The sequence below is a fragment of the Sinohyriopsis cumingii genome, chromosome 15, assembly GCF_028554795.1.
Source record: "Sinohyriopsis cumingii isolate HCF-2022 chromosome 15, ASM2855479v2, whole genome shotgun sequence".
NCBI classification, from domain to species: Eukaryota; Metazoa; Mollusca; class Bivalvia; order Unionida; family Unionidae; genus Sinohyriopsis; species Sinohyriopsis cumingii.
Genome location: NC_142975.1, coordinates 32,210,145 through 32,237,641, shown reverse-complemented (window position 1 = coordinate 32,237,641; position 27,497 = coordinate 32,210,145). Strand labels below are relative to the sequence as shown.

At 35.2% G+C, this 27,497-nt stretch overlaps 2 protein-coding genes across 2 annotated transcripts; both read left to right on the top strand.

Annotated features, from left to right (window-relative positions):
* Positions 1-1,157: 1,157 nt before the first annotated feature.
* On the top strand, positions 1,158-27,198 carry LOC149781508 (uncharacterized). The gene is made up of 4 exons (XM_089935595.1): positions 1,158-1,981; positions 20,153-20,234; positions 24,936-25,009; positions 25,874-27,198. Exons 1-4 carry the CDS (start codon positions 1,895-1,897, stop codon positions 25,937-25,939), a joined length of 309 nt encoding a protein of 102 aa, XP_089791721.1. The 5' UTR covers positions 1,158-1,894; the 3' UTR covers positions 25,940-27,198.
* On the top strand, positions 2,167-4,453 carry LOC149781509 (uncharacterized). The gene has a single exon (XM_089935593.1). It carries the CDS (start codon positions 2,496-2,498, stop codon positions 3,282-3,284), a length of 789 nt encoding a protein of 262 aa, XP_089791719.1. The 5' UTR covers positions 2,167-2,495; the 3' UTR covers positions 3,285-4,453.
* Positions 27,199-27,497: the final 299 nt, after the last annotated feature.

The window sequence follows — 27,497 nt, the reverse complement described above, 5'->3', positions numbered from 1 at the left end:
CTTTAAGTTAGAGTAATGTATTGTGGGGGAAACTGGGTACCCCCTGAACTATTCTCAATTATTGTTTGTGACTTTTCCGTAAATTCTGTCCCATCTGTCGTGTTTTCCGTTTCCGTTTCCATGCTTTCCGTCGTGTTCTGGTATATCCATGTATCCGTATTTGTCTCTGTGTTCGTGTCCTTTGTCGAGTCCCCGGTCTCTGTCTCCTCGTCTTCATTATCCCCTCCGATATCGCTCTCCTCCTCATTTCCTCGTTCCATTTGGTCCCTCTTTTTTTTCACTGTTTTTTCTGGTGATGTGTCTATAAATGTTCCCTCTTCTTGTGAGGGCGGTGTGGGCGTCCTTGCCTTCCTTTTGTGAATTCTTTTGTGTGTCAGTGGTGTCGAGCAATCCAAGGGGGTCATTCCAGAGATATTTGTATCTTCTTCCTCCCCACTTGTTATTTCTTCTTCTCCCTCTTCTATTCCTTGTAGAGCACCATATTTATTGCTGAGAGTTATCCCCTCCTTAGTTGGTATTATGGCTGGTCCAGTTTTATAGGGGCTTAAAAATTTGTCCCACTGGCGGTTTGTCACTTCTATTTGCGCTGTTTCCGGTTTCTGGACATTTTCTTTTTCTGTTTGTAGTCCCTCCGTATTCTCTCTTGCCTTTTCTATCATTTGTTCTATTTCTGTCGGTAATGGTGTTATTATTTTATTTGTGGCCACTTTGCTTGCATATGTGCCAGTGTTGTCCGGTCTTATGTTTCCATTTATGCAGTTTTTGGGTGCATGTCCCACTTGCTTGCACATGGGGCATACCCTGTCCATCTCACTCCCTCTATACCACGTTTTTATCCTGAAACCCATGACGTAGAAAAATGGTGGTATCTTCTTTGCCTCTTCTCTTTCCATCACTAGGATTCTAGTGCCCGATTTTATGGGTCCAAATCCCCAGATAGTAGCCATCTTGTGTGCTTTAACATTTGCCTTGAATTTTCTGGCGATTTTGTTACTTATCTCCTTGGTTTCTATTTCCATGGGGAGTCCCATTGCGTGTACTTCTACTGCACGTTGTTCTATTTGTCTTGTGAAGGGGGGGGGGGGGCATCTTCTATCGTTGCCACTATCCCAAAACATTGTTCGATCTATTGATTTACGTGATATTAAAACAACTAGTACCAAGAAAAGGAAAGACTGCAATTTATAGAGCCACTGATAAATTTCAATGCAAGCACGTGCACGAGCTTCTATACCAAATGATCTGTCGGACAATGCACTTGATATACTAAGATCAAACGTTGTTTATTTTTTGTTATTAGTGAACGTCATACCATATGTGCTAAATAGTAATTTCCTTTTCATAAAAGCTTACACGACTTACTCAAAACTCTGGCTGCAGCTTAATTACCTTGATACCACATTTATTAGATTATTTAAATATGAAGATCAAAGAAGTTACCTGGATGTAATTAAGTCATATTAACACTTGCTGGGAGCAATAGTGAACGCCAGAACATTTGTTTTCTTTATGGCACCAGACAGATACACCCCTACTTATAAAAAAAAATAAAGTTGTTTTATATGTGTATGTTTTCCCCAAAGGTATGAGATTTGTTTGCTTTATAAAAGATTTCTGAACAAAAAAATTCAAAATTTTGTCGGGGTATTTATGTATTGCCCTAGTGTAATATATAGGGTTGTTAATCCTAGTCCGGTTTTTATTTTAAATTTAGTTTAGAATTTGGGTGAATAAATAGTGTATTATATTTAAACGACAAATAAACCATATTGTTTTGTATGATTGATGATGTGTGTCGTTTCTCGCATTACCATTATACTGAGACAGGCTGTACTCGAGTGAGGGTTCATACCTTATTTAATGTGGGGCGAAACGTCCATGGGCCGAAACGTCCATGGGCCGAAACGTCCATGTACCATGTGGGGCGAAATGTCCATTGAAGTGGGGCGAAATGTCCATTGAAGTGGGGCGAAACGTCCAGGTACCGTTGAAAACTAGTCGTTCGGCTTGGTAAATTTATTCATCAATATAATTAACAATATAAATATAGTTTATTAAATTGACTTAGCCTAGCTTTGTGTGGCTTTGTGAGGCTTTGTGTGTCTTTGTCTGGCTTTGTCAAGCTTTGGCAGGCTTAGTAGTATTTAGTAGGACCCAATGCGTTCTGTCTTGAGAATATTTATTATTCAGCATACCGCCATGAGGATACATGCAGTAAAAAAATCATTTGAGTGTGAAGTATGTAATAAAACATTTATTTAAAGTGGTAGTCATAGACTGCACGTGAAGATCCATGCTGGAGAAAACTTCGCTGTGATAAAATGGCCTATTCATAGTGGATATTTAAATGTGTACACGGCGAAGCATAGTGGAGAAAAACCATATAAGTGTGAAGTAGAGAGTGATTTAAAACTGCGCATAAGGGTGCATACTGGAGAAGAACCATACAAGTGCGAAGTGTGATCTTTCGTCATAGTGGAAATCTGAAGCTGCATATGAGAATGCATACCAAAGAAAAAGAATTTAAGTGTGAAATATGTGATAAAAGGTTTTGTCATAGCGGAAACTTCAACCGACACATAAAGATACATAATGGAGAAAAACCATACAAGTGTGAAGTGTGTGATAACATGTTTAGTCGCAGTGAAAATCTAAATAGGCACATGAGGATGCATACTGGAGAAAAACCATTTAAGTGTCAAGCGTGTGATAAAATGTTTACTGAGAGAGGAGGCCTAAATAAGCACTTGAGAATTCATACTGGAGAAAAACCATTTAAGTGTGAAGTGTGTGATAAAATGTTTAGTATGATTGGACGTTTAAAACAGCACACAAGAATGCATACTGGAGAAAAACCATTTAAGTGTGAAGTATGTGATAAAATATTTAGTGTCAGTGGAAGTCTAAATAGGCACATGAGGATGCATACTGGAGAAAACCCATTTAAGTGTGAGGCATGTGATAAAATATTTAATGAGAGTGAAAGTCTAAATCGGCATATGAGGATGCATACTGGAGAAAAACCATTTAAGTGTAAAGTGTGTGATAAAATGTTTAATCAGAGTGGAAACCTAAGTAAGCACATGAGGATACATTCAGGAGAGAAACCATTTAAGTGTGAAGTATGTGATAAAATGTTTAGTATGAATGGACATTTAAAACAGCACATGAGGATACATACTGGAGAAAAACCTTTTAAGTGTGAAGTGTGTGACAAAATGTTTAGTCAGATTGGAAATCTAAGTAAGCACATGAGGATGCATATTGGAGAAAAAACCTGTTAAGTGTGAAGTGGTGGATAAAATGTTGCATATGAAAGGATACATATTGGAGGAAAACCATTAAAGTGTGAAATAAGTATGTGAGCAAATGTTCAGTTGGAGTGGAAGTATGAAACTGCGCATGATGACGCATACTTGACAAAAACCATTTAAGTATGAAGTGTGATAGTGTTTTGTCAGGGTAGAAATTTAAAACTACACATTATGATACACAATGGAGAAAAAAACATAAATGTGAAGTTGGTGATGTAATGTTTATTCAGATTAGTTCTTTAAAAGAACACATGAGGATGGAGAAATACCATTTGAGTGTGAAGTGAGGATTTATAGTGGAGATATACCATTTGAGTGGAAAGTGAGGATTCCCACTGGAAAAATATACCATTTGAGTGTGAAGTATGAGGATTCCTAGTGGAGAAGTACCATTTGAGTGTGAAGTATTAATCAATTATTTACTCACAGGCGAAATCTAAAGAAAGCACACAAAGATGCATACTTGAAAAAATCATTTTATTTTTTATGGAAGGTTCATTGAGAGTGGATATCTGAAGAAGCACATAAGGATGCATGCTGGAAACATTATTGAAGTATGGAGTTTGCAATGAAATCATGTTGCCTAGTAATAGATCTCACAAGGTGCACACTTTTGCATATTAGAGAAGGACTATTTAAATGTCAAGTATGTGATGGAAGGTCTGCAATCGCAGTGAATATCCAAGAGGCTCATAAGGACCCATCATGGAGGAAAACCATTGAAGTATGAAGTGAGGACCCATACTGGAGAAAAACCATTAAAAATCATTTCAGTATGAAGTGAGGACCCTTACTGGAGAAAAACCATTAAAAATTATTTCAGTATGAAGTGACGACCTATACTGGATTAAAAACATTTAATTGTGAAGTGAGGACTCATGCTTAATTAAAAACCATTTGAGTATGAGGCATATGTCTAATGTGGAAGCAGAAGCAGACACGAGTGGACACAACACACCCTGGAGAAAAAGCAGAGTGAAATCATTTATATTTATGGAATACTTTGGTGATGGATGCATTTTTACCTTGTTTTGTTTTCTAGATGGATACTTAAACCTGCATGACCATTTGATCTTACGTGGAAAGGTAGATTAAAAAGAATTTAGGTATTAAACCATGATTAAAATTAAATTAGCTCAGTTTTGTTGTTGGTTGTTTAGTTTGTCTGTTCTCAATTTTTAACCAAAATTTCTCTCTCTCTAACTCGTAAAAATCTACATCTTTCCAATCCCTTTTTGACTAATCCATTTCTCCATCAATATACATGTACATGTCTATTTTCACACTTCTAATTATATCTGCAGTCTAACTCTTTCTCATCTACATATTTATCTAAATGTATTATTTATATACATATTGTTATATAAACATAATTATTGGCATATTGTTTTAAGGTGAAAACAAAGATAAAAAGAAAACAAAAGTGATAGTACATGATTTTCTTAAAATATCACATTTTGTTTCTTATTTTGTATGCTTATGTTGGGATAATATGGTTGGGGCATATTTCCAAAATGCAAATTCATTGTTCCAGTCAGCTTGATCTCGGCAAATTGAGTTTCATAATGTTTTGAAATCCCAGTATGTTGATGATTATGTGTACACGAGAAAAACACTATATTAAAATCAATTAAGTGTGAAGACTATAGACATAAGATGTTTAATTTAAGTAAGCATTTGTGGACACATCACAGAGCCTGAAAACTGTGATGGACTGAGGTCCTGGATTGATTTTTATAGCAGCGGAGAAGTCATATTTAAGCAACACTAACTTGTCGAACCTTTAATATTTCTTATTTGTTTACTATAAATTGAAGAAAATGTGCTTTTTATCCTTAAAATATCTGAAAAGATTCATAAAAGATGCAGGTGAATGTGGATTGATAATGAGAAACTGGTGGCGTAAAAGTTGACAGATCTGCAAATTTAGCATACATGATGCATATAGATTGACTTTATGGGTGTTTTCCCATCTGTTTAACTGAACAGGCTTTGAATGGCAATTGTGTTCTATTTTATTTCGATGTTTCAACTGTGGTATCTTGTATTTTGAGAACATTTAGACTTGAAATTTTAGTTAATTACAGCACTGAGATTCAAAGAGGATCCATGAATAAAAGGCATGTAAAGTACACGAGCATAAAGTGTAGACTTCACGGGTCTTGCCCATAAGTACACTTTGTGTATTACATCACTGCTTTTTGTTTTTAATTGGATACAATCTAGTTTTATTGTTTGTTCAAAATTAAACAAGATCTTTTTAAAAAGTCTTAACATTCATGCCAAGAAAAAGCAAACTTGTGTTGGACTTTTTGATTCTTTCTTTACTGCCGGGCAGTTAGATTGACCCATTGATAGATTTAGTTACAGTAAAATGTATCAAAAAATTCACAATGGTTACTCATCACCAAACATGAATCTGAAAATTTGAAAACAAAATAATTTAAATGAGAACATGATAATATTTACAGTTTGTGACACACTAGAAAAATATCACTTAACATTGCATGACCAGATTTTGCAGAATGTATTTTGTCTGGCAACAGATTTTGGTTAATTCCATGTCAGCACCAGAATATCCAAAGTCATTTAGGGTAACCATGAAATCAGAGTTATTATCCACACTTTTTGCCATTATCTATGCCCAGTGTAACAGCCAATTCTTTCCCCCCTGTAGAAAGTTTCCCTGGGAAAGAATCAGCTGGGATGGCACTGGTATGGGTATGGGTATTGGCTCTATCTACTGCATTTATTGCAGTCACTGACATATTTTATTTCATCTTGTTTCATCCCCTTCGATTAATATCTTTCTTGGCATTTCTCAAATGTTTTGTCATGGCCTAGATGTCCATCAGCGTATTTGCCTGTTACAATATAAATTTAACAATTCAGTTTTACTTCATAAGTACAAGAATAGATTGTTTACAATTTATAATTATATGTTCTGTGTACAGCAGAGAGAAAGACAGGATTATATATGAAAGCACTGTTGGGGCTGATGGTGAAAATAGGTGGAGCAAAAAAGAGAGAGGAGAGAGGGCAAGTGAGGAGTAAGAGAGAAAGAGAGAATAAGAGCAAGACCTAGAGAGATAGGAGATAGTTGAAAAGAGAGAGGAATAGAAACAGAGGAAGATAGTGACAGGAAGAGAAAAAGGCTGGAAGAGGGAATATGTATGAGAATTCTAGAGAGACAGATGGTGAAAATGGAGAGGGAGAGAGGAAAAATTAGAGAGTAAGAGAGAAAAAGTGAGAGAGGAAAGCAGAAAGGAAGAGAGGGTAAAAGAGTGACTGAGGGGGAGAGATAGATGGTGAAAATGGAGGGAGCAAGAGAGGAAGAGAGTGAAAGGAATAGTTAGAGACTAAGAAGAGAAAGAGAGAGAGAGGGGAAGATATAAGACAGGAAGAAAGGGAAGAATAGGTGAAGGAAGGAAAAGAGGAAAATAAAGCAGAGGAAGAAATGGAGAGGTAGAGAGAGAGGAAGATGGGAAGGGATTGAGGACAAAAGAGAGGAAGACAGGGAAGAGAGACAAGAGGAGGAGAGAGGAAGACAGTACAAAAGAAAGAGAAGAAAACATAAGGAATATAGAGAGATAAAGCAAGGATGAAAGTGAGAAAGAGAGGGGACATGAGAGAGAGAGAGAGAGAGAGTAAAAGTGAGAAAGAGAGGGGATGTGAGAGAGAGAGAGAGAGAGAGAGAGAGGGGGGACGTGAGAGAGAGTAAAAGTGAGCAAACGACAAAAAGAGAGAGGGGGAAGACAAATATGAAGATAGTGGAAAACATAGAGACAGATAGAGAGGAAGAGAGAGGAAGATAATAAGAGAGAGGGATGACAGGGTTTGAAGACAGTTGACAACTTTAATTGCAAATATATTCAAGTATATACTCAAATAAGGAAGACTCTATATACATTTAATTACAGATAGGGTCAGTTCATCAATCAAGTACTTGTTGTTGTTCTAGGGTTTAAGGCCGTTTTTCAGCACAAGATAGACCATACATGGCGGCCACTATAACTGGTGGAGGAAGAACCCTGGAAAACCCAGGGAAGAACCACTGACCCACGACAAGCTACTGGCAGGCTTTCCCACGTACCCACGCTAGCTGAGCCTTGGACTCGAACCCACGCAGACAGAGATTGAGATGGCAGTGATCCGGAATGGTGAGCGCTTTAGACCATTTGGCCACTCGGGGCCCTCCAATCAAGTACTAAGCAGTTCTTTAATTTAACCTAATCATTCCCAGGAATAATTAAAAAAAAAAAATGATGGATAACTGATCTTGATAGAGTATGGACAGATCAATATATTAATTAGCTTAGCAAGAAGTTTGACAGTGGTTTTAACTTTTCAACCATGTACACAAACAATACAGAGAAAGCTTACCTGTAGCTTTCGTCCTCACACTAAGAACTTTATCAGCAGACTGATTTAATCTCTATTGACTGTTAACATCCCCAGTTTGTAGACAAAAGACAGCCTGCACTTAAGTTCTTTCTCACAAAAGTGCTCACAGGTATTGATGCAATGGTCAATTGTATCTTTCCATATTTTCATAGAATGTGCCACAATTCAAATGTTTATTTTGAAACAAATTTATAAGATTAAAACCTGAATTTTACCTGACAAGACATTTAATTGGTGTTTATTTCTTTCAGTATTGCCACCTGTTAGATTTATTATAATATTTTGCCATATATTATTATTTACAGTGTGTTGAGAAAAAACTTTACCATTAAAACCTAACAAAATATATACTTTCTTATTAAAACGTGAGAATTTCATGATGTTGATTCTAACTTTTTGGGCACTACCAGGCAGTTGTGATGATGATATGAGCAATATATCAAGGTTTAATTTAAAAAAATTCATTGCTATTTTCATCATAATCAACATACAAGAGCCAATTATAAAATGTGGGATTCATGCTGGACACTGCATTACAAGAGGGTTTGCAAGTTTTCAGGGCACAATGTACTGAGCAGTAACTTTTGAGATGACGAACACAGTATTCTGTACTATCACCACTAAGTAAGCACCAATGCTATCAGATGATTATATATATATATATATATATATATATATATATATATATATATATATATATATATATATATACACACACACTGCTTTCCAGTTTTGAGGTGAGATTTTGGTTCAGATTACCCCAACCCATTTTGATTGTAACATTGTTGATTAGTTAAGTCCATTATAATTACAGTTAGTCAAAATGAGGATTTGACGACTCAAAAAAACGCAGACATATATAATATTCTTTTGCGCTCTAATTTTATCTGTCTTTCTGTCTGTCTCTGTTTTGCTTTGAGGAATCATTTGCATATGTTTTAATTTGCCAATATTTTCCATTAATTCATTCATTCATGGGACAGTGCATTGGATATTAATTACGTATTACAATTGCTGTTTCTTTTGCATACGGGGCCCGAGTGGTCTTAAAGCGCTCTCCGTTACGGATCACGCTTCTCGTGCGTGGGTGGTTCTTTCCGGGGTTTTCCCGGGTTCTTCCTCCACCATTTGTAGATGTCTTCTACGACCTTCTCTCCAAATCAGAGAGAAGGTCGTTAATTACTCTCAGAAGGGAAGTTTCAATACATTGGCAAAGCCGATATGCAGACTGTTTATTGCTAAAAGGACTATTTACATTCAAATGATACAATTTTTTCCGATACAAAAACTTTTCTATAGATTTCTTTTAATCAGTGAGAGGATAGAAACAGGGCATTAGTTCTTTTAATCATAAGGGTCTAGTGTCAGTTCATTCAACGGAGGCTTTACAATGACAGATGAGAGAGAAGAATAGATAACATCGTTTATTGAAGGCAATTTTCAATCTAAACACTCGAGCAGAGTGGTGTCAGAATCGGATTGAGGTCACATGACTTTAGAGTTTTCTTCATCATAACTGTATGACGAGTGGGTGAGGGCGACTTTGCTGAAGTTTCCCTCATTTAAATCCAACTCATGCGCAAGTTGTGACACTATTTCCCTCCACTACAAGATACTTTCATGTCATGTAGAAATGGGCGAGCGGCAAATCAGCAGGTGTATATACAATGGGAGCTATAGATGCAGACCTGCACAAAGACGGCTCAGCCTGAAAGGTCACTTTTTAGTGGACTGAAGCAGCAATGAAACTCGGTTGTCCCTGGGTGACTGAGCTGCCCGATTTAGGATCACACTTTTTACACCGAAAATCTCAAGAAGGGGCTTGAAAAGGTGCCCTAACCATTGCTTTCTTCACCTTAACCATAGTCAGCACATCGCGGTTGAGGGGATCCCATCTTAGCGGTCGATAACCAGATAAGACAAAAGTGACACAATTTACCATCGGTGCTTGGAACTTACAGACACTATTGGAAAGTACATCAACATATAGCAGCCACGTGTGAAACTCGCCTAGCTGAGGAAATAAAAGTCACCGAAGTAACGAAGAGTGACATGAAGCTGATGTTGGGTTTGCTGTCAAATTGTGGCTGGTTAGCAAGTTCACAAATCCTCCAAAGGGTATGAATTACAAACTAATGCAAATGAGACTACCACTGTCTGGAAAAAGACATGCAACTATCATCAATGTTGAGCACCCACCATGACCAACCCAGATGATATCGAGGACAAATTTTATGAAGACCTGGAGTTACTTATTTCAGAAGTGCCAATGGTAGGCAAACTCATCATCCTTGGTGACTTTGGTGCTAGAGTTGGCACAGATTTCCAGATACGGCCAGGTATCGTGAGCAAAAATGGACCTGGCTAATGCAACAGTAACGGACTTCTCCTCGACAACGCGCTGAACATGACCTCCTAATCACAAACAAACAAACTATTCCATCTGCAAAACCGGAGCAGGACGTATTGTATGCAGACATTCGTCAGACACTGGCAACTTATTCAATACGTCATCATGATGAGAAGAGAGAGATGGTGACGAACGCCATGAGAAGTGCAGTATGTTGGACTGACCATAGGTTTGGTCTCCAAACCCAATATCCGGATCCCGCCTATCAGATGTGACGAAGCAAAAAGTACCTAGAAAGCTTAATGTCACCAAATTGAAACAGGATAATGTGATACAGGCATTTATTGAAGAACTGTGCAGTCAACTGCATCCGGTCGATACAAAATGGAATGTCGAAGAAACCTGGACATCCTTTAGAGACTCTGTACTCATCTTGTTCCCAAATTATCGGTCCCACCACACGTACACATCAAGTTTGGTTTGAGGAGAATGACACTACCCATTCAGAGACTTCTGATAAAACGAAAACATCGGCTACAGAAGGACTATGTTGAAGCACTTCATCATCTAAGGGGACAGCCTTCAACATCGAGAGGACTGTCCAATGCAAATTGATAGAGCTGCAAAACACATGTCTGCGCAATAATGCAAATGAGATTTAGTCCTATGCAGACAGGAATGATATGAAGGATATATGTGATACTTTAGGCACAATTGAAGGGCATCCGTGATCCGGAACATGTCCAATACAGAGTGTTGATAGTACCACGCTCCACACTAACAAATAAAAGATACTTCAGAGGTGGGCAGAACACTTTAACAACATCTTCAATCAATATTCATCTAGCAGTGAAAATGCAATGGGTCGACTGCCCTATGTGGAAATCAACATATAACTTGCTGATCTTGTCAGAGCTGACTGAAACTGTTAAAGCAATCCACCTAAAGTCAAATGGCAAAACATATGAAGCAGATGCTATAACATCGAACGTCTACAAAGCTGGAGCCTCGCGCAATTCACAGAAGCTGACTGAACACTTCCACTCAATGCGAACTCTTGGAACTATACCCTAGGAGTACAGGAATGCAGACATCGTCCACTTGTACAAGCAGAAATGCAATAGACAATCATGTGACAACCACTGGGACATCTCCTTGCTCTCAGAACCGTTCGAAAACTTATGCTGAATCGCTTGTGCATAACATCTGTCAAGGGCTCATGTCCTACAGTCAATGTGGCTTCAGGAAAGGACCATGGACCACATTTATGGAGTTTGCAGGTCGTCAACTACAGGATAAATGTCAGGAAGAGATAAAACAGCATGTATGCGTTATTCATTAATCTGAAAAAATCTCTGACACAGTCATGGGAGGACCTTGGAAGATCATGTAAATATTTGGTTGCCCAGAGAAAATGCATTGAGATGGTTCGGCAGTTCTATGCTCACTTGTGTCATGGATGACGGTAAGTCATATAAGCCATTATAGTTTTCAGTGGAGTCAAGCAAGGCTGTTTACTGGCCCGACCTTCTTCATTATGATGTTCTCCGCAATGCTTACTGATACCTTCTGTGACTATGACATACCTGAGACGGTTACTTATCATGTTTATTCATCAATCTGATTAAAATCAGATCTCCACTGTCCTACATGAAGATCTGACAGTGACCACTTAGGGTTATGTTCTTGTGATCTTTGAATTTGCCAGTGGAAATGTGGCTTTCAGAAATTTCAAAGTGAATCAAATTGTTGGCACACATTGATGTTCTTCCCCATATTGAAAAAAGTTATAAATAAATACAGGACGTAATTTTCTTTTAATCAATGAGAGGACAGTATTCCATTCAGCGGGATCTCACTTGCATACTAAGCGGGCGCGACATGTATGACATGTATGACAGGTCAATTGTAAGGAACGATACGAGCCCCTGTGGTTCAAATTACAGAATTCGTTTTGTGCACGACTGATTTAAACATAATTCAAACTGATGTACGAGGTATGATATTAAACAAATGTCAAGAAAAAGCACCGGATTTTTGCTTCGGATTTTCGTTGGCTGGTTCTACAGAAAATTAGCCTAAACAGCAATGTCCCGCTGATGCTCTGGAAAACTTTTCCGACACAAACAGAACAGTATGGACTTTTTTCCCGATCGTTCCAAGGATACCTTGAGTTTTAAGTAATGTACATTCACGAAACGTGTTGGATAGGTTCCACCATAAGTAACACAAACTCGTGTTGATATTTTTTGTGTACTTGGGCACAGCTGTAGTGATTCGACATGACAGGAGTTTCTTTTCTTTGCTAATGCTGCAACCATTGCTGTGTGTTCTTTGTAATGAGTGGAGTCCGCTGTGGTTAATGAGCATCAACTATATTTTTGTTTTAACAGTTATCACCACTTCAAATGGTACCTGCTGTATTTTGGATTAAGAACTGCAACGCATATGACGTCCAAGGTGCAACTGGGGTAGTCATGTATTTGATTTAGTTCATTTTATATAATAAAAGTCACATGCGTCTTCCATGCGCATTTACTCACTTTAAATTAAATATAAATTGTTCTTTTAAGATTTAACACTAATTTTCTTTAAACAGAGTCTATTCAGTCTTGATTATTGAATGTTCTGCACATTAACTTTATCAAGAAACTTCCAGACGAAATTATCTATCTCTGTTGTGGTCTTTTACGATGGCTGCCTTCTACTAAACTTGGGTCAAAGAAAACAGCACGTCGAGTCGAATCGTTACAGTATAGGGTAGTACGAATTTGTTTATTAATATGCGTAGCTTTCCTTGGGACATCACGGCATGCAACATTCAATCAGGATTGTATTGGATTCTACCTTTAGGTTCATTTCGTCCAAAATGAATACGTACTTTAACATTGCTTTCATCGTACATCACGGCGTGCGACATTCAATCCGGATTGTACTGGATCACACCGTAAGGTTCATTTCGTACAAAAATATTTACGTACTTTAACACTGAATTTGCCTTAGGCGCTTCTAGGTGCGTATAAAATAATGGCATTCCAAAGGAATGTGGATGTATAAGAATCAAAATGAAGTGAATAATTGCCACTTGAAAGGTATGTAGAATCAAATTCTAAAAATTGTCAGTCATTGACTGAAATAGTCTCTTTTATAGTATGATAGACAGGGTCCTATCTCAGAACGGTCATGGGGGTGGGGTGGTAATCTGAGGAAATTGTATTGCTTTTTTCAACATCGAGTTGGCGTCGAACACCTGTTTACCACAGTAGTATTTAAAACGTGTCTCATTTAAAGCCATGCACTTTAAAGTAGGTGTATAGTTATAAGTGGAAAATATAAGTGCACATTGGCTTACTTGCACCGAATAGCTACACATATAACTGTTGCTTTTTTTCCATTTACGATTATCTGTCAATGATCTGAATATGTACTGTTTTAATAATATTACTATGATGTTAGGTAAGTGGTATTTAAGTAAGTTGCTAGTAAAATTAAGCAGTTACTGTTTGTAGTTATTGCTGTTGTGAAATTCATTTAATCCTGGTTTGACTGGTGGTTCCGGCAGAGTTCTTCGAAGTTATGATATGATGTGTTTTGGGGTTATATTGAAATTAACGTTAGCACGAAGATGAACAAGCTGGAGACGATGTGTGATCTTATAGGAAATCCTGTGTTAAAATGATCCATAAGTTTAATATGGAGATGTTATTATAGGGTCAACATTGCTTATATGGTCATACTGGAATGATGATGTTAAAATGTTTATCTATAATCCAAACACAAAACTATCAAATTCAGCACCCTTTTTTTGACTACTGTCTAAAAAAAAATCACCATATATACTATCTAATAGCGGAATGGGTAAGAGTTTGTTATTTAAACACACTCTATGCTTATTTACATACAAAACACAATAAGAGGGGTACGATGTAAAAAAAGAGAGATGAATTACTTACTCTCACTATAAAATAAAAAAGATATACTGTCACACACAAGGAAAGAAAGTGTTTGTAAACATAATACTGTACCGGTACATAAAAACATAATCTGGCAAGAGAAGGAGTAAAAGCGGTTGTACGTTTTACTTATCAACAATTCAGACATTCACAAATATACATTGGCAAGAACGATGAATAGGTATATTTTGTTTTGATGATTGTGACCCTGAAAAGGTCCGTTATTTAAAACAAAAGCTGGTTCACATAAGTGACCACGCGTCATTGTTCTTCTTCTGTTACAACTCTATGGTCTTGTACTAAGTAATAGAAAAGTGCAAAACCCATCGAGTTTTATAGAATTTAATAAATAATTTTTCCCTACAATACAAAGTGAAAATTTAAAAAAACCTTTATTGTGAATTTGATCTCAAAGAGTATGTAATAGTGGAAAATATTTAGAGATGTCGTAGTAGATTTTGTCGTGGTCAGCGTGACACGTAAACAATAAGATTGACGTATAGGCTCGCTATAAATCGTTGACTACGAGGGGTGAGATCTGTTCTGGGTGGGGCATGAATGGAGATTTCAATTAGAGTTCGTTCGATAACGGTCACACCCATGAAAGAGGCCAATGCTATTGCAAGGTCAATAGCGGAAAATTAAAAGAATTTCGACAAACCAGAAACAAGTTTAGGAAACCTTCGGCCGTTTGAAACGTGTCATTAAATGATATTTTCAAAAATAGTTATTATTAAGGCGGTATAGAGAGGATACTTCTGACTTATACAGTTTTTGGTGGTTGGAGAAAGCAATCCTGGCTGGTTTATCTAAACAATGGGGTGTTGGCGCCCAGACGGAATTCAGGATTTTAAGAAATTTCCCTTGTGAAATCAGTCTAAGTTTCTAAGGCAAGCTAGAATTTAGCTCCGAGAATTAGTTAAAGGTACTGTTTGCGTTAAATTGTATAATGGACGTGTGTCGGAAAATGAGGGACACGAAAGGAGAGAGTTTCAATTTGATAGAAAGGTGCGAGGCATTCATAAATGACAGGATTAGTCTCCATTGCATACAATATATGTTTATTGGTGTTCTTTTGTTATTATTTGTTGAATTTATTCAGTTTAAATTCATGTATAATTTTTTTCATTGAGTTCAGAAGAATATGTTTATATGCATTGCCTCAAATGTTAAATGACTCATGTATTATATGAATGAGTTCAGATTTAGTTGTTTTTTTATGTAATATAATTCATGTATCATACAGATTTCATGCGTTAATCTGAAACAAATTGTGAGAATTAATTATATGTCTTAAATTATGTATATCATATATGTTATGAATAGATTTTACTATGTCTACGTCAATGAATTGCTAATTAGTAAAGTAACTTAGCTAGAACAAGGACTGAAGTTCACTAATTCATTTATGTAATTACATTGTGAATTCTTTTAAGGTGCCGGCATGTCTGCTATTCATCGACATGTATTTTCAGACATAGAAAAATCAATTTTTATCAAACATGATCCATCTTTTAGGACGTAAATTAATTCTCATAATTCATATCAGAGTAATGCATGAAATTGCTACTGTATGCGACTTCCATTACATACAAACCACTAAATCAGAACACATGATCAAATATATTATTTTAAACTAGCCATATGTTAGCGAGAAAGACAATTTCTACTGACAATCAAAAGTGAGTAATTAATTAATGTCCTCCGCAAGATAAAGAATCGCACGGAAACTTATTTAACCAACATGTAAACCTTTAAATCGCTAACAAAGGCTTATAAGTTTATAAATGATTGAAGAAGTATATTTACCTCATACCGACATTTCTTTCCAGTTTTAAAAGCAGAAGTATGTCGGTGTGGAAATTTTCACTCTTAAAGTAGCTTCTTACCCATTAATCAAAGTCGCCGTTTTGTAAGTTTGTTAAAAGAAAAATGATTTGTAGCTTATTCTTGTTCCGTGTGCAAAACGCGATGATGCGATGGAGCGATGAAGCGATAAGATGGAGCGATGAAATTACCATTGCTCGATCGCATCATTTCATCTCTCCATGGTGTAGTATTTGACCGGGCTATGGAGCGATGAAGCGATGCGATGACATGATAAAGCGATGAGAATGAACGATGAAATTACTATCGCTTTATCGCACCATTGCATGGCTTGATCGTTCCATCGCACTGTGGAAAAATGCACGATGATGAGATGTAGAAATTGACCTTGACAGGATTTCATAGAACATGTATATTACTAAAAAAGATCTTGAAGCGGAATGCATAACAGTGACGTAAAATCTGCTGCTTAAACATAAGCATGCGCATTTGCTAGTTGTAACAAACAATGCGGCTCCTAGGCAGGTACGAATGTTTATAGTTCTTTAATCAAATTTTAGAAATATGCTTCCATTGTTACATAGTTCATTAATCAAACTTAAAAATTGTTTCCATTGCTACTGATTGCTTTTAATTAAGTATACGTTCACGTGAATTGGAATGTTTGGAATAACACGTAAGTCGGGCAGTCCACAGTGAGTTAATGTAAGAAACAGCGGACTGGTCAATTCGGACGTTGATAATTGTGCTATTGAGGCAAAATCTTCAGAAGAAAAAGATCCAGTTTAGTTACACCTGTAGACATTTTCAAAATATTGCACCCAAATCTGCATTACTCGCTTGTATGGTCAGACTTTTTGCTAGTGGTGGAAAATGTTACTTGTTAAGCCATTTCAAGCTGCTGCACAATTAGTCCTACAACGTAAGACGTATCACATGATACTTTCGTTTGGTGTTACGTTAAACGATCTTTTATAGCATGTTTCCAACTTGATTGACAGAAGAACGAGATTGAAGATTTTCAGGAATATGTCACACACTTGGCAGTTCATATCGATACTCTTCCATCAATTTAAATCTAATTGATTATATTTGATTTGCTGTCTTTATCCTGACGGAATCAAAATCTGACAGTAGCAGATGGGTGTATTTTCATATTCCGTTCAGCTGATTGGAGTACGATGGAAACCAGGAATGCCAAATCAGATTAGGCTGAAGAATGTTTCTTTGACGAAACGAATAACAATAAACTAATATTGAAGAAAGTATTTAGATAGCTTTGTTTCGTTCAAGATTTTCATCATCCCTTTAACCAATTTCGGCATTCTCGGCTTCCATCGCATTCCAACCAACTGAAGTGTAGGTCACGATACCATGAAAACACGTCCATTTATTTGTGTGAGAATTTGAATTTATTCGCCAAAAAACAAATCAGAGTAAGTAAAGCCCGCCTTCATCAAGACGACCTTAATCTGTAGAAAAGTAACAATATGTTCTCTGAGGTGTTTGAGATATTCTTGAAAATTTGGCAACTCTTTCCGATGTCAGTTAACATCAGAACAAGCTACACGGCAGCATTTGTGAAGCAAGACGTAACACCAAAATATAAATAAACATATGATACGCCAGTGTCAAACATATCATATGTTTATTTATATTTTGGTGTTACCTCTTGTAGGACTATTGGACAGTGAATTTCACATTTCATTAGTTTTGATGCATCGCACCTTTTGCTGGAAATTAAAGAAGAAAGTAAGAAGGAGCGATTGAAGACACAATGGGATCAGCTAGTAAAAGGGGGTATTTAAATTGTATTTGCACCTTCGCTACCATTTATTACTCTGTAATCAGCTATAGTAAAAGTCATACAGGTCATGTAGGCTTTCAACACCAAACATTTCAGCAGTTAGTGTAATTGTTTCAGAGTTTGATTACACGTACATTAAAATGACAATTATTTACATTTTTGGATCCTGTTGCAACCATATTCCTTTGGACGGTCATTATTTAACACCCCGAGAACTTCATATAGCAAAATGAATGTTTAAGTACGTCAAAATGCTTGGACGAGATCAACCTAAAAGTGTAATCCAGTACAATCCGGAATGAATGTCGTACTCTGTGATGTCACAGTGAAATCAATGGATGTTGATCAAGAAAATCATACAACCTTATATCATGACGATTAGACTCGACATGCTCTTTTCTTGAGCCAGTTTAGTACCCGGCCACCATAAAAGTACACAGAGATCAATACCTTTCCTTAGGAAGTTTCTTTATGACAGTTAAAGTGCAGAATATACAATAACCAGAATTAAATAAGCTTTGTTTAAACAGAATTGATTTGATATTTTAATGCAATAATTTATACATAAGTCAGTATGATTAAAGCGCATACAAAACCTGCATGACTGTTACTTCAAGACAAGTACAATAAAATTAGCTTTATAATTTAATAGGATTTGAAATCTTCAAGCACCGACTATGTTGAGACTATGTTGAAAAAGTAATTATTTGTGTTAGACTTTACTTTCAATTAGACAGAAAGCAGATTACATTTTTCCCAGTATCATCTGCTGTTGGGTCAGAAAATTAGTTGAGTTAACAATTTAGTTGATGAAACTAGTGTTTGGTTTTGCAATTTGGGAAGAAGCATATTCAAACTTTACCTTAATATGATACTTTACTATCAGAGTTATTGTAATTAAAATTTAATCTGCTATACAAAGTATTTACTTCATCGAAATTCTAGCCTCACTGTCTTATTTAATAAGCTGCACCATTTACATATGAGAACAGTTTAGTTTACTGCTAGTTAATGTTACAGTTTTAGTAGCAATATAAGGCCAGCGAAAATATGTTTCCCGTTGCAGTGGATTGTTTTCAAACAAAACATATATTTTAATGTGATTTTGTGATTTCTTTTTTAAATCTGGGGAAAAAGTGCGCGAGTCGGCAGAGAGAAACAGGGATGGTCGGCTGACTGGAACACACATATTTTATTTGGCACTGTACGTTCTGGGACACATTGTTGTTTTGTTGTTGTTTTTTTTTTTTTTTCGAGCCGTAAGTTGCAGCCAAACTTAAATTTTATTTAAAAAAATAGTGCACTGTGTACTTTAGGTTAAACTCTTTAATCCACTGCAGCATCACCTCATCAACCCAACCCATTCCCCGCATACGGAAGATCAATCCTTTTGGTGCATGAATAGTTTTAGCTATCCTCGTGCTGTTAAAAAATAATGGTGGCAACACATCTTCTGCAGAAACTGCAAGTACTAAAGTTTGATTCTTTTACTCTGCACCAGTCGTGCGAATCCTTACACTTTTACCCACCCACCCCTTATGATCGACAATCCATTCAGGAATGAGATCAGGTACACTGGAGTTTCATCCATATTAATGATCATATTGTCAGCAAAAATATTTCTCTTCGGGCCTTCACAAATTCATCGAACGATTTGATATTCTCCAAAAGAATCATGTATGAGACGATTGGTCATCGATGCATATATTAAATATATATAGCTCTGTACTGTGACGATTTGTAAACTGTTAAATTGTTTAATTTTTTCTCAAAATTCCTATGAATACCAGTAAAACGGCATCGAAATTGTGATATATATATATATGTATATATATATATATATATATATATATATATATATATATATATATATATATATATATATATATAAACCGGCACACTTTTAACGAACAAACACTATTCGTTGCTCTATATTTAAGTAAATGAACAATGTCTCATGTTTTATATGACATAAGCAATACACATTATATTATGGATGCGTACACTACAAGTAAGAAGTTCGTGGATATATTTTGTCTTTACTAAGTTGCTCATGATGAAAAAAGAGGAATGAATGATAACAAAACAAAGTTAGTTTCTTTCATTTTATTATTATTTTGTTTATCTGTTTTACTGTAACATGCAGTGGTGGGAGGGGCGCAAAGCTGACACAAATGTATTTCTTTTTTTAAACCTTGGGACATTTGACCTAGGCGATAAAGGATTCACCACAAGTTCTGGGACAGAAACAATTCTTTATTTTGTTTTGTCCCAAGATATACGGTAAATACGTTAGCAAGGAAGCGCTTTTAGACCATTTATGTTAAGCTTTTGTTGCATAGAGACTCAAGAGCATTTTGGAGACATTTGAAAGTCAATTTACATATTTCATTGTAAGTGTTTCAGGAGATAAATGGTAATAATGAATGATGCCAATAAAATTGAGGGAAAAAATGCTGCTATCAGATATAATATTTTTAATTTTTAAATTACCTAGGGTGATGCATGGCTTAAAGACTGTGAACAGCCACAAACCTTTGCAGTGACGTTTATACGAGGAGATAGCGTGGAATGGAAAGGTGATTTTATTTGTATGTATTTGTAGTTACGGTAGTCCCCTTCATAAGCCCGTTTTGTCAAAACGTTCACTTATAATAAACATCTTCATTCAATAGAACTGCTTATAATTATACTTCTTAGGTTTATCTTAATGAAATTGCTTTCATGCCCACTGAGTTGGTGTTTTAGCCAGGACGTGTCCCTACTTGAAGTAGACACCAAATACTGTAATTGAATCATTTAATGCGAAAAATCTGGCAGAAAGAAATGTTTCTTTACCTTGAAACATGCATCAAGCTATTTTCAAATCTCCATATAATAAATTGCTGTTTCTATGCCGATGAACACGATCCACCATTCATTCTTCTTTATTACACGTTCTGACCATTTTCCAATTTCCCTAATACCGTATATATCCAAAATTGGATTATCTGGAAATTGCTCTACACCCAGTAAATATCCCATAATATTTCTTGTTTTGTAGGCTAAGAATAATATAGCATATTTTGGGAACATCAATTCCAGTTTATGATTAGCTTTTACTAAAAAAAAAAAAACGTGCAGTGCTTCCAATTACATATGTAGATTAAAAGGATAGGTACGGAACAACTGATGACACCTTTTTTGTACTCCAGTATTACGTTCAGATTATGAAAGTAATAACAATAACAGTAGATATCATGACTATAGCACAGGATGGTAGGTAAATCAACCATAACTGAGATAAAGGTAAAACAAAGTAAACCTTCCAAAAAAGAATTGTACGAAAACATTATCACACCTTCAATGTTTCTAGTGATACTTAGCAAAGACTAATGAATTTAACGTTAGAGGTAAATACAGTTGTGGACTTTAAGAATGTGAATGGCAGCATCAAAGAGTCCTTTAGTAAATATCAGTATTTTTTGTATTGTCATGAAATCATCGTTTTAAAATGGTCCTAATAAATGATACACACAATTCATTTTATTTTAAGGTGTGATACAGGCAATTCATTTTATTTTAAGGTTGGCACATGTCTCGACCATTTGTTATAATAAATTGTCAAACAGTTGTTTTATTCACAATTTGTTTTTTTTGGTAAGCTTTGGTCTAAAATGCAAGATATCAGGCAATGTTTTCTATCTTAAAAGATACTAAAAGGACTTAAAACAAAATATGACTAGATTTTATTAATCTTTAATAAAAAATCGATTATAAATTTTGTTTTAGCAAGCGATCACATGATTGCATTTTCTAATAATCCCACCGTGATGGATAAGTTCAAAGAGGTTTCTTGTCCAGTCAACGAAATGGTTAGTTATCATCAACGTTTTATTAACATGCACAGATACTTAAAGATATAAGAAAATCAAGAAAATGATATCTTAAATGTTGGATGTAATTTAGATCTCTTTATAAACATTTCAGAAACCTAATTGATCTGCACTAGGTATAACTGACGTTTAATCCATCATAGAGATATAATTAATCCTGGAATAAGTTGGTTGAGAGTTTCAGTTTTTTTTATATGGGACGGGTACATGTGTCTTTGGCTGGGTTTTGCCACCTAAAGCCCAGTACAAAGATTGCTGCTGAACTGGTGTAACAGTGTTTAATAGTTCCTATCATGTCAGTAGGAGTTCATACAGATACAGAGTAAATTGACTGTTACAAAACTTTTCAAGCTTTTTGATATATGTTCATAGATGTTGCATGACACACTGAGGAACATCTTGCATTGTCTTATGCTGATTCATCCATGTACAGTTGGGACATGCTGGTTTTGCTAATACCGACAGTGCTCAGGTGGAATGGAATTTATGGCGAGTGTAAAGATATGGATTTCAAAATCCTGGAATAAATCATTGTGGACATCAAAGAATATATATGTGTAAATATAGATATGTGTCTTGTTTGTGCTCTTGATCATCTTGGTGTCTATAACAAAGCAGTCTTGTTTGTTGTCAGGCAGCCCAGACGTTATTAATTATGAATGTGCATCTCGTTAGCTGATGAGTCTGATTGATACTTTTTTGTTGGGGGAGAAAGAGATTGATAAGCATCAACCCTGGATCCGTCACATACACACAGAGGAGTATCTGTTTTCACCTTTAATAAATTGATCACTGTGATTTTTATGCAAGTGAAGGTGTATGTTGATTGAGTACTTACAAATAAAATTCATGTTATATGATCTGTGCAATTTATTAGGGCAATATTTTTTGTCCTACTTGTTTGAGGAAAAGAAGCATTAAGACCAGAAAACCAGTCCACATGGTGTACAAGAGATGTTTAAGAAATTCGAGCTCCTATTATTGGTAATTTAATAAAACCGATACGACGTTTGTTACATACAAATGTAGATGATTGCTTTTGGCGGTTCGATATTTCTCCAAGAAGTATGTATATAAGAGACCTGAGTGCATTTATGTACATCTAAGCTTCATGTTCTCACATGAATATAATTATTTCATTTCAGATCATTGATGCCTACATGTATTCGATAATTAGGGACACAATTTTGAGTTTTGATGTGTTTATTTATTTTCTCCTACCGCTCCGGTGGTCTAGCGGTTAGAGCGTCCGCCTTGTGTGCGGGAGGTCGCGGGTTTGAACCCGGGCCTGGTAATACCAAAGACTTATAAAAATGGCACTAGCAGCTGTTACCTATTAACAAATAATTTGGGGCAGGCGAGAGAGAGAGAGAGAGAGAGAGAGTACCATATTTTTGAGAGAGAACTGTAAATAAAAAAAACTTAAATAATGCACACACCTTGATTCCCAGCATTACTTTCCAACATGTCCGTGCGATTCTGGACAATATATAAATTCAATCAATATATAATTTGAATATGCATTCAACAAATTGAAATCCATAAGTATGTGACAAAGTATCTTGATCTGTGTAAACCTTTAAATGTGATAGCAACCAGCAGTCTTTAAATTTGATAGCAAACAGGATTCTTTAAATTTGATAGCAACCAGCATTCTTTAAGCAAGAATTGTGGGTGATTACAACACAATATTTATTGTCAATGACAGGTTAAAATACTTTCCCCAATATTTTCTTTGATCAATTTTGAGACATTTTCTGACATCAGAACTGTATGATCTTAAAGCAAGAGGAATAGTGAGATGCATCTGAAATAGATGTTTTCACCTCCAGTGTTGTCATCCAATGCAATCTAAATAGTACAGCTATGGTTATCAAACTCCTATCCATAAACCTTTAATTCATGGCTGAGCAATGAGAACAATTATAAACAAATGTAAAACGTATAAACAAAATACCTTATGAAAGAGTACTAACATTCGAACAGCAATGCCGAGAAATATGTCAGACTTGAATTAGTGGGGCTAATAACAAAAAGGACCTAAAATCAAAATTACAAAAACTAATAAAATCTCTTATCATTTTCACAGAGTTAATAACGAAACACACAACTGAGGTTTTATATAAAAAAGAGAAAACGTTTATGATCCAACAAAACGATATTGAATTGGATATTAATGTTAATGGTTATGTAGTTACATCATAAAGCTAACATAGTTTTTCCAACCAGCATCCATTCAACATCAATGACGGCCTCCAAGTGGATTTCAAAATCCTTAAACGCAATATCATACCTCAACCGCAATGAAAAATAATACAATTTTGAACAATCAGCCATTCTAACCTAAACACATCCATTTGCCAGGTATTTATATCAGGCAGCTGCCCTATTTAATTACTTCATTTAATAAATTATATTCGTGTATACACTCAGTGTCAAATTTGGCCCTAATGAGTAGTGTTATTTAACTTTACTAATTAGATTTTCTCTACATTTTTATTTCAACAGATATCTATATTTTATTTAGGGAATATTACTCAACAGCCACTTCTACAGCCGTCATAATTGCAAAGCAAATTTAAACATAAATTCTTGTTTTCCTAAATTATAATATGGTATTCAGGAATACCACTTAAAGTCTTCCATTGCTTAGCAGTTTGAGTTTCCATGCATTAACTTGTATAATAGCAATCACGTATGTAATACATGGTGGAATTTATATAAGTATTAATTGTTATATGTTTGTTCAAGTAAGAAATAAACTGTAATATAATAGCTTGCTTCCAGGTGGATAAAGGCCTATAAGTGATTCATCCAATTCCCTTAACGGATTATGGACAGTCATTCTTCTTGCACTTGCCAAAATCGACTGAAAGACGAATATTTGCAGCACATCAAAAATGCGAACAACAAAATTTCAAATCACAAAAACCAGCAATTCTTTGTGCCAACTTCATTAATTGCTACAACGACATGAAAATCTACCAAGATCGTTTACATTCATATCCATTCACACATATATGCGATTTCATTGGTCTTACCTAAAGAACATTTTGCTTCACTATGCTAACAAGGAATTGTGGAGAAAAGTCAAATAACAAAATATTTTTAAAACGTGTAATAGAAACTGGAACGCTGCTATAATAGCCTGAAAATCTAATCATCTTACCACTAGGCCACCGGAACGGTTCATACTATTTTACCCGACCATCACGTGACTTAATGATACTAAATGAACATTACACAACTTTTACCTTAACAAACAGCCATGAGAAATGGTTTGTTTACTACCAGTGAAACAAGAAATTATTTTCTATAATTTGTTAAATGGTTACTTTTATTTTGTGAGTTATGTCACAGACAGTGCAGAAGTGGAACAATTTACTTTTTCTCTATTTCTTTTAGACAGCACCATTAAAGAATTGCGCATACACTGTGGATGTAAAATGCCTCCAGGTAAAGAAAATAGGTTCCAGTGGGTAAGTTGGGATGTGCGTTTAATGTATTTGGCATGGGGTGGAGGTGGTTAATGTTTCAAAAATTATTTTAATTAATTAATTAGCTAATTGGTTGATTCTCTGTTGATATTAATAAATGCATTAATTGACACTACATATAATTAAATTCAAACATCTAACAAGCATTATATTGAATGTTCAAATGTTTAGTCTTATGTTTCAAATATTGGCAAAATTTGACGCGCAAGTTCATGATTTTGTGTATGAGATTAACGTTTATTTAGTTTATTTGCTCATGTTTTGTAAGACAAATACACGCATTGATTCACATAAGCTTTTGATTATAGCATCTTATACTATTCTTTTGATCATGCGTGCACGATCATTCCATTGTTGATACCGTCAGTTTAAGATTTTGCATTATGCATGAATACTCAAGCTTCAAACACGACTGCTGAACATGAGGGCTGAATGAGATCAAGATTTATTTCACCAAATTTCAACAGTCTGCATCAACTAATCAGCAATGGTTTATTGACTTCTTATCTAAGTTTTAAGTTGGAGTATTTATGGGAATCTTCAGCGTGAATCAACATCCTAAATCGATAGTAACTGACAATGTAATTTTCAAATTTATATAGCTGTGTCTTAATGAATTCATGATGTTTAATGAGAATATGTCAGCTCCATAAACTAATATTGATATCACTTAATTTTTATGTTCAAATAGTGTCCAATTCACATTTGCCATTTCGTTTATAACACAGATGTTTTTCAAACAATACAAGACTTTAAAATGTTTCCAAATATGTGTGTACTTATTATTATTAATCCTGATGTATATGAGTTAGTTGGTGATTTATCCGAATTTGTATATCTTTTCAGAATGTTTCAGATCAATGCGGAGACTTCCGGATTCATTACCAGTGCATGGGAACCAACAATTCTTAAAGAGCAGATATATTTGTGTATATTATCAAATTTAATTTAAGAGACTTAAAAGTTTAATATTGTTTTCTTCTGGGTTTATTGTGGTATAAACTATCAGTTGCAACATCACACATAAATTAATGCCCAAATGTCTTTGAGTAATCTGTGTGATTTGGCAGCTTACAGTTTATGTCATCATAAGCTTCAGTTTTTATAACTGGTTTCTTGATAAGTTTATTACAAGCAGTACGGCATGGTTGTTGACCGCAAGCTACGATTTAATTTCATTGTGTACAAGTCAAATTTTCAAATTATTCTTAATTTTTGATGAACCAAAATACGTTTTGTGCTTTACTTTTGAAAACTGTGTTATAAATCTTTAGCTATAAAACAGTTAGGATTGGCTGCTGACTTAAAAATAAGAACTCTTCATTGTTCTCATAATGGACTGCTTGTCGAACATTGTCATTGTTCTCATAATGGACTGCTTGTCGAACATTGTCATTGTTCTCATAATGGACTGCTTGTCGAACATTGTCATTGTTCTCATAATGGACTGCTTGTAGAACATTGTCATTGGCTAATTATAAATCAGCTGTCACTGGAAATATACTCATATCGACCTGATTATAATGTACACAAAATCAGAGTTCATTACATGAATATGGGGTGGTCTGAATTTTTCATGTCAAATAATTCATTCGTAAGCCTTATGAATTATTATTTAAAAAAGCTTAAGCCTTCCTTATTATATCAGTATGTACATCTGTAATATGTACATCTTTGTTTTATTTGATTTGTAGGCTCAGTGTGCAATAAATTGAACTGTAATATTGCAGTAATAAAGACGTAGTTCAGTTAGTACGTATGTTACTCAAATAGCTATCATTGTGATTTTTTATTCAATTACATTACAGAAGGCTTTACATTTATACCAAAAAATGTATAATGTTTTCAAGTGAACCATTTGCAACAGTTGTAGCTATATGCTTCAAATGAATCTAGTAAAAAGTACTGTGCTTGAAAAATGTCCACATTATTTAGTTTTTTATTTAAATTATTTATCTAAATGATATCATTATAATAATAAATCGGTGCTTAAAATGTTTGACAATATTTAGTTTTTCTATTTAGAATATTCATCTAAATGATCTCATTAAGATTTGATGCCAGTAAAATCTGTTAGAAATCTTTTTTATTTATCTGTTTCATGTTGTGTTACTTGTTGAAAAAAATAAAAATTCAAATAACAAGATGCAATAAAGGCATATTTTCTCCTCTTTCATTTTTTTTCTGTCACAAATTTTGTCGCTGCATACGTTACTCTATTCCATCTTTCAGTCCATAACACACCGCCAAGTTGTATATTTTAAGTCAGTTAGCTTCTTGAGTCATGCCAGTTTGTATACCATTGCCAACCAACTTCTTGAGTCATACCACTTTGTATGCAATTACCATCCAACGTCTTGAGTCATGCCACTTTGTATGCCATTGCCATCCAACTTCCTGGTTTTGCTACAACTCCTAAACTACAAAGAGGGTTGCCATGAACTTCACACATTCATTACATGATCTAGTT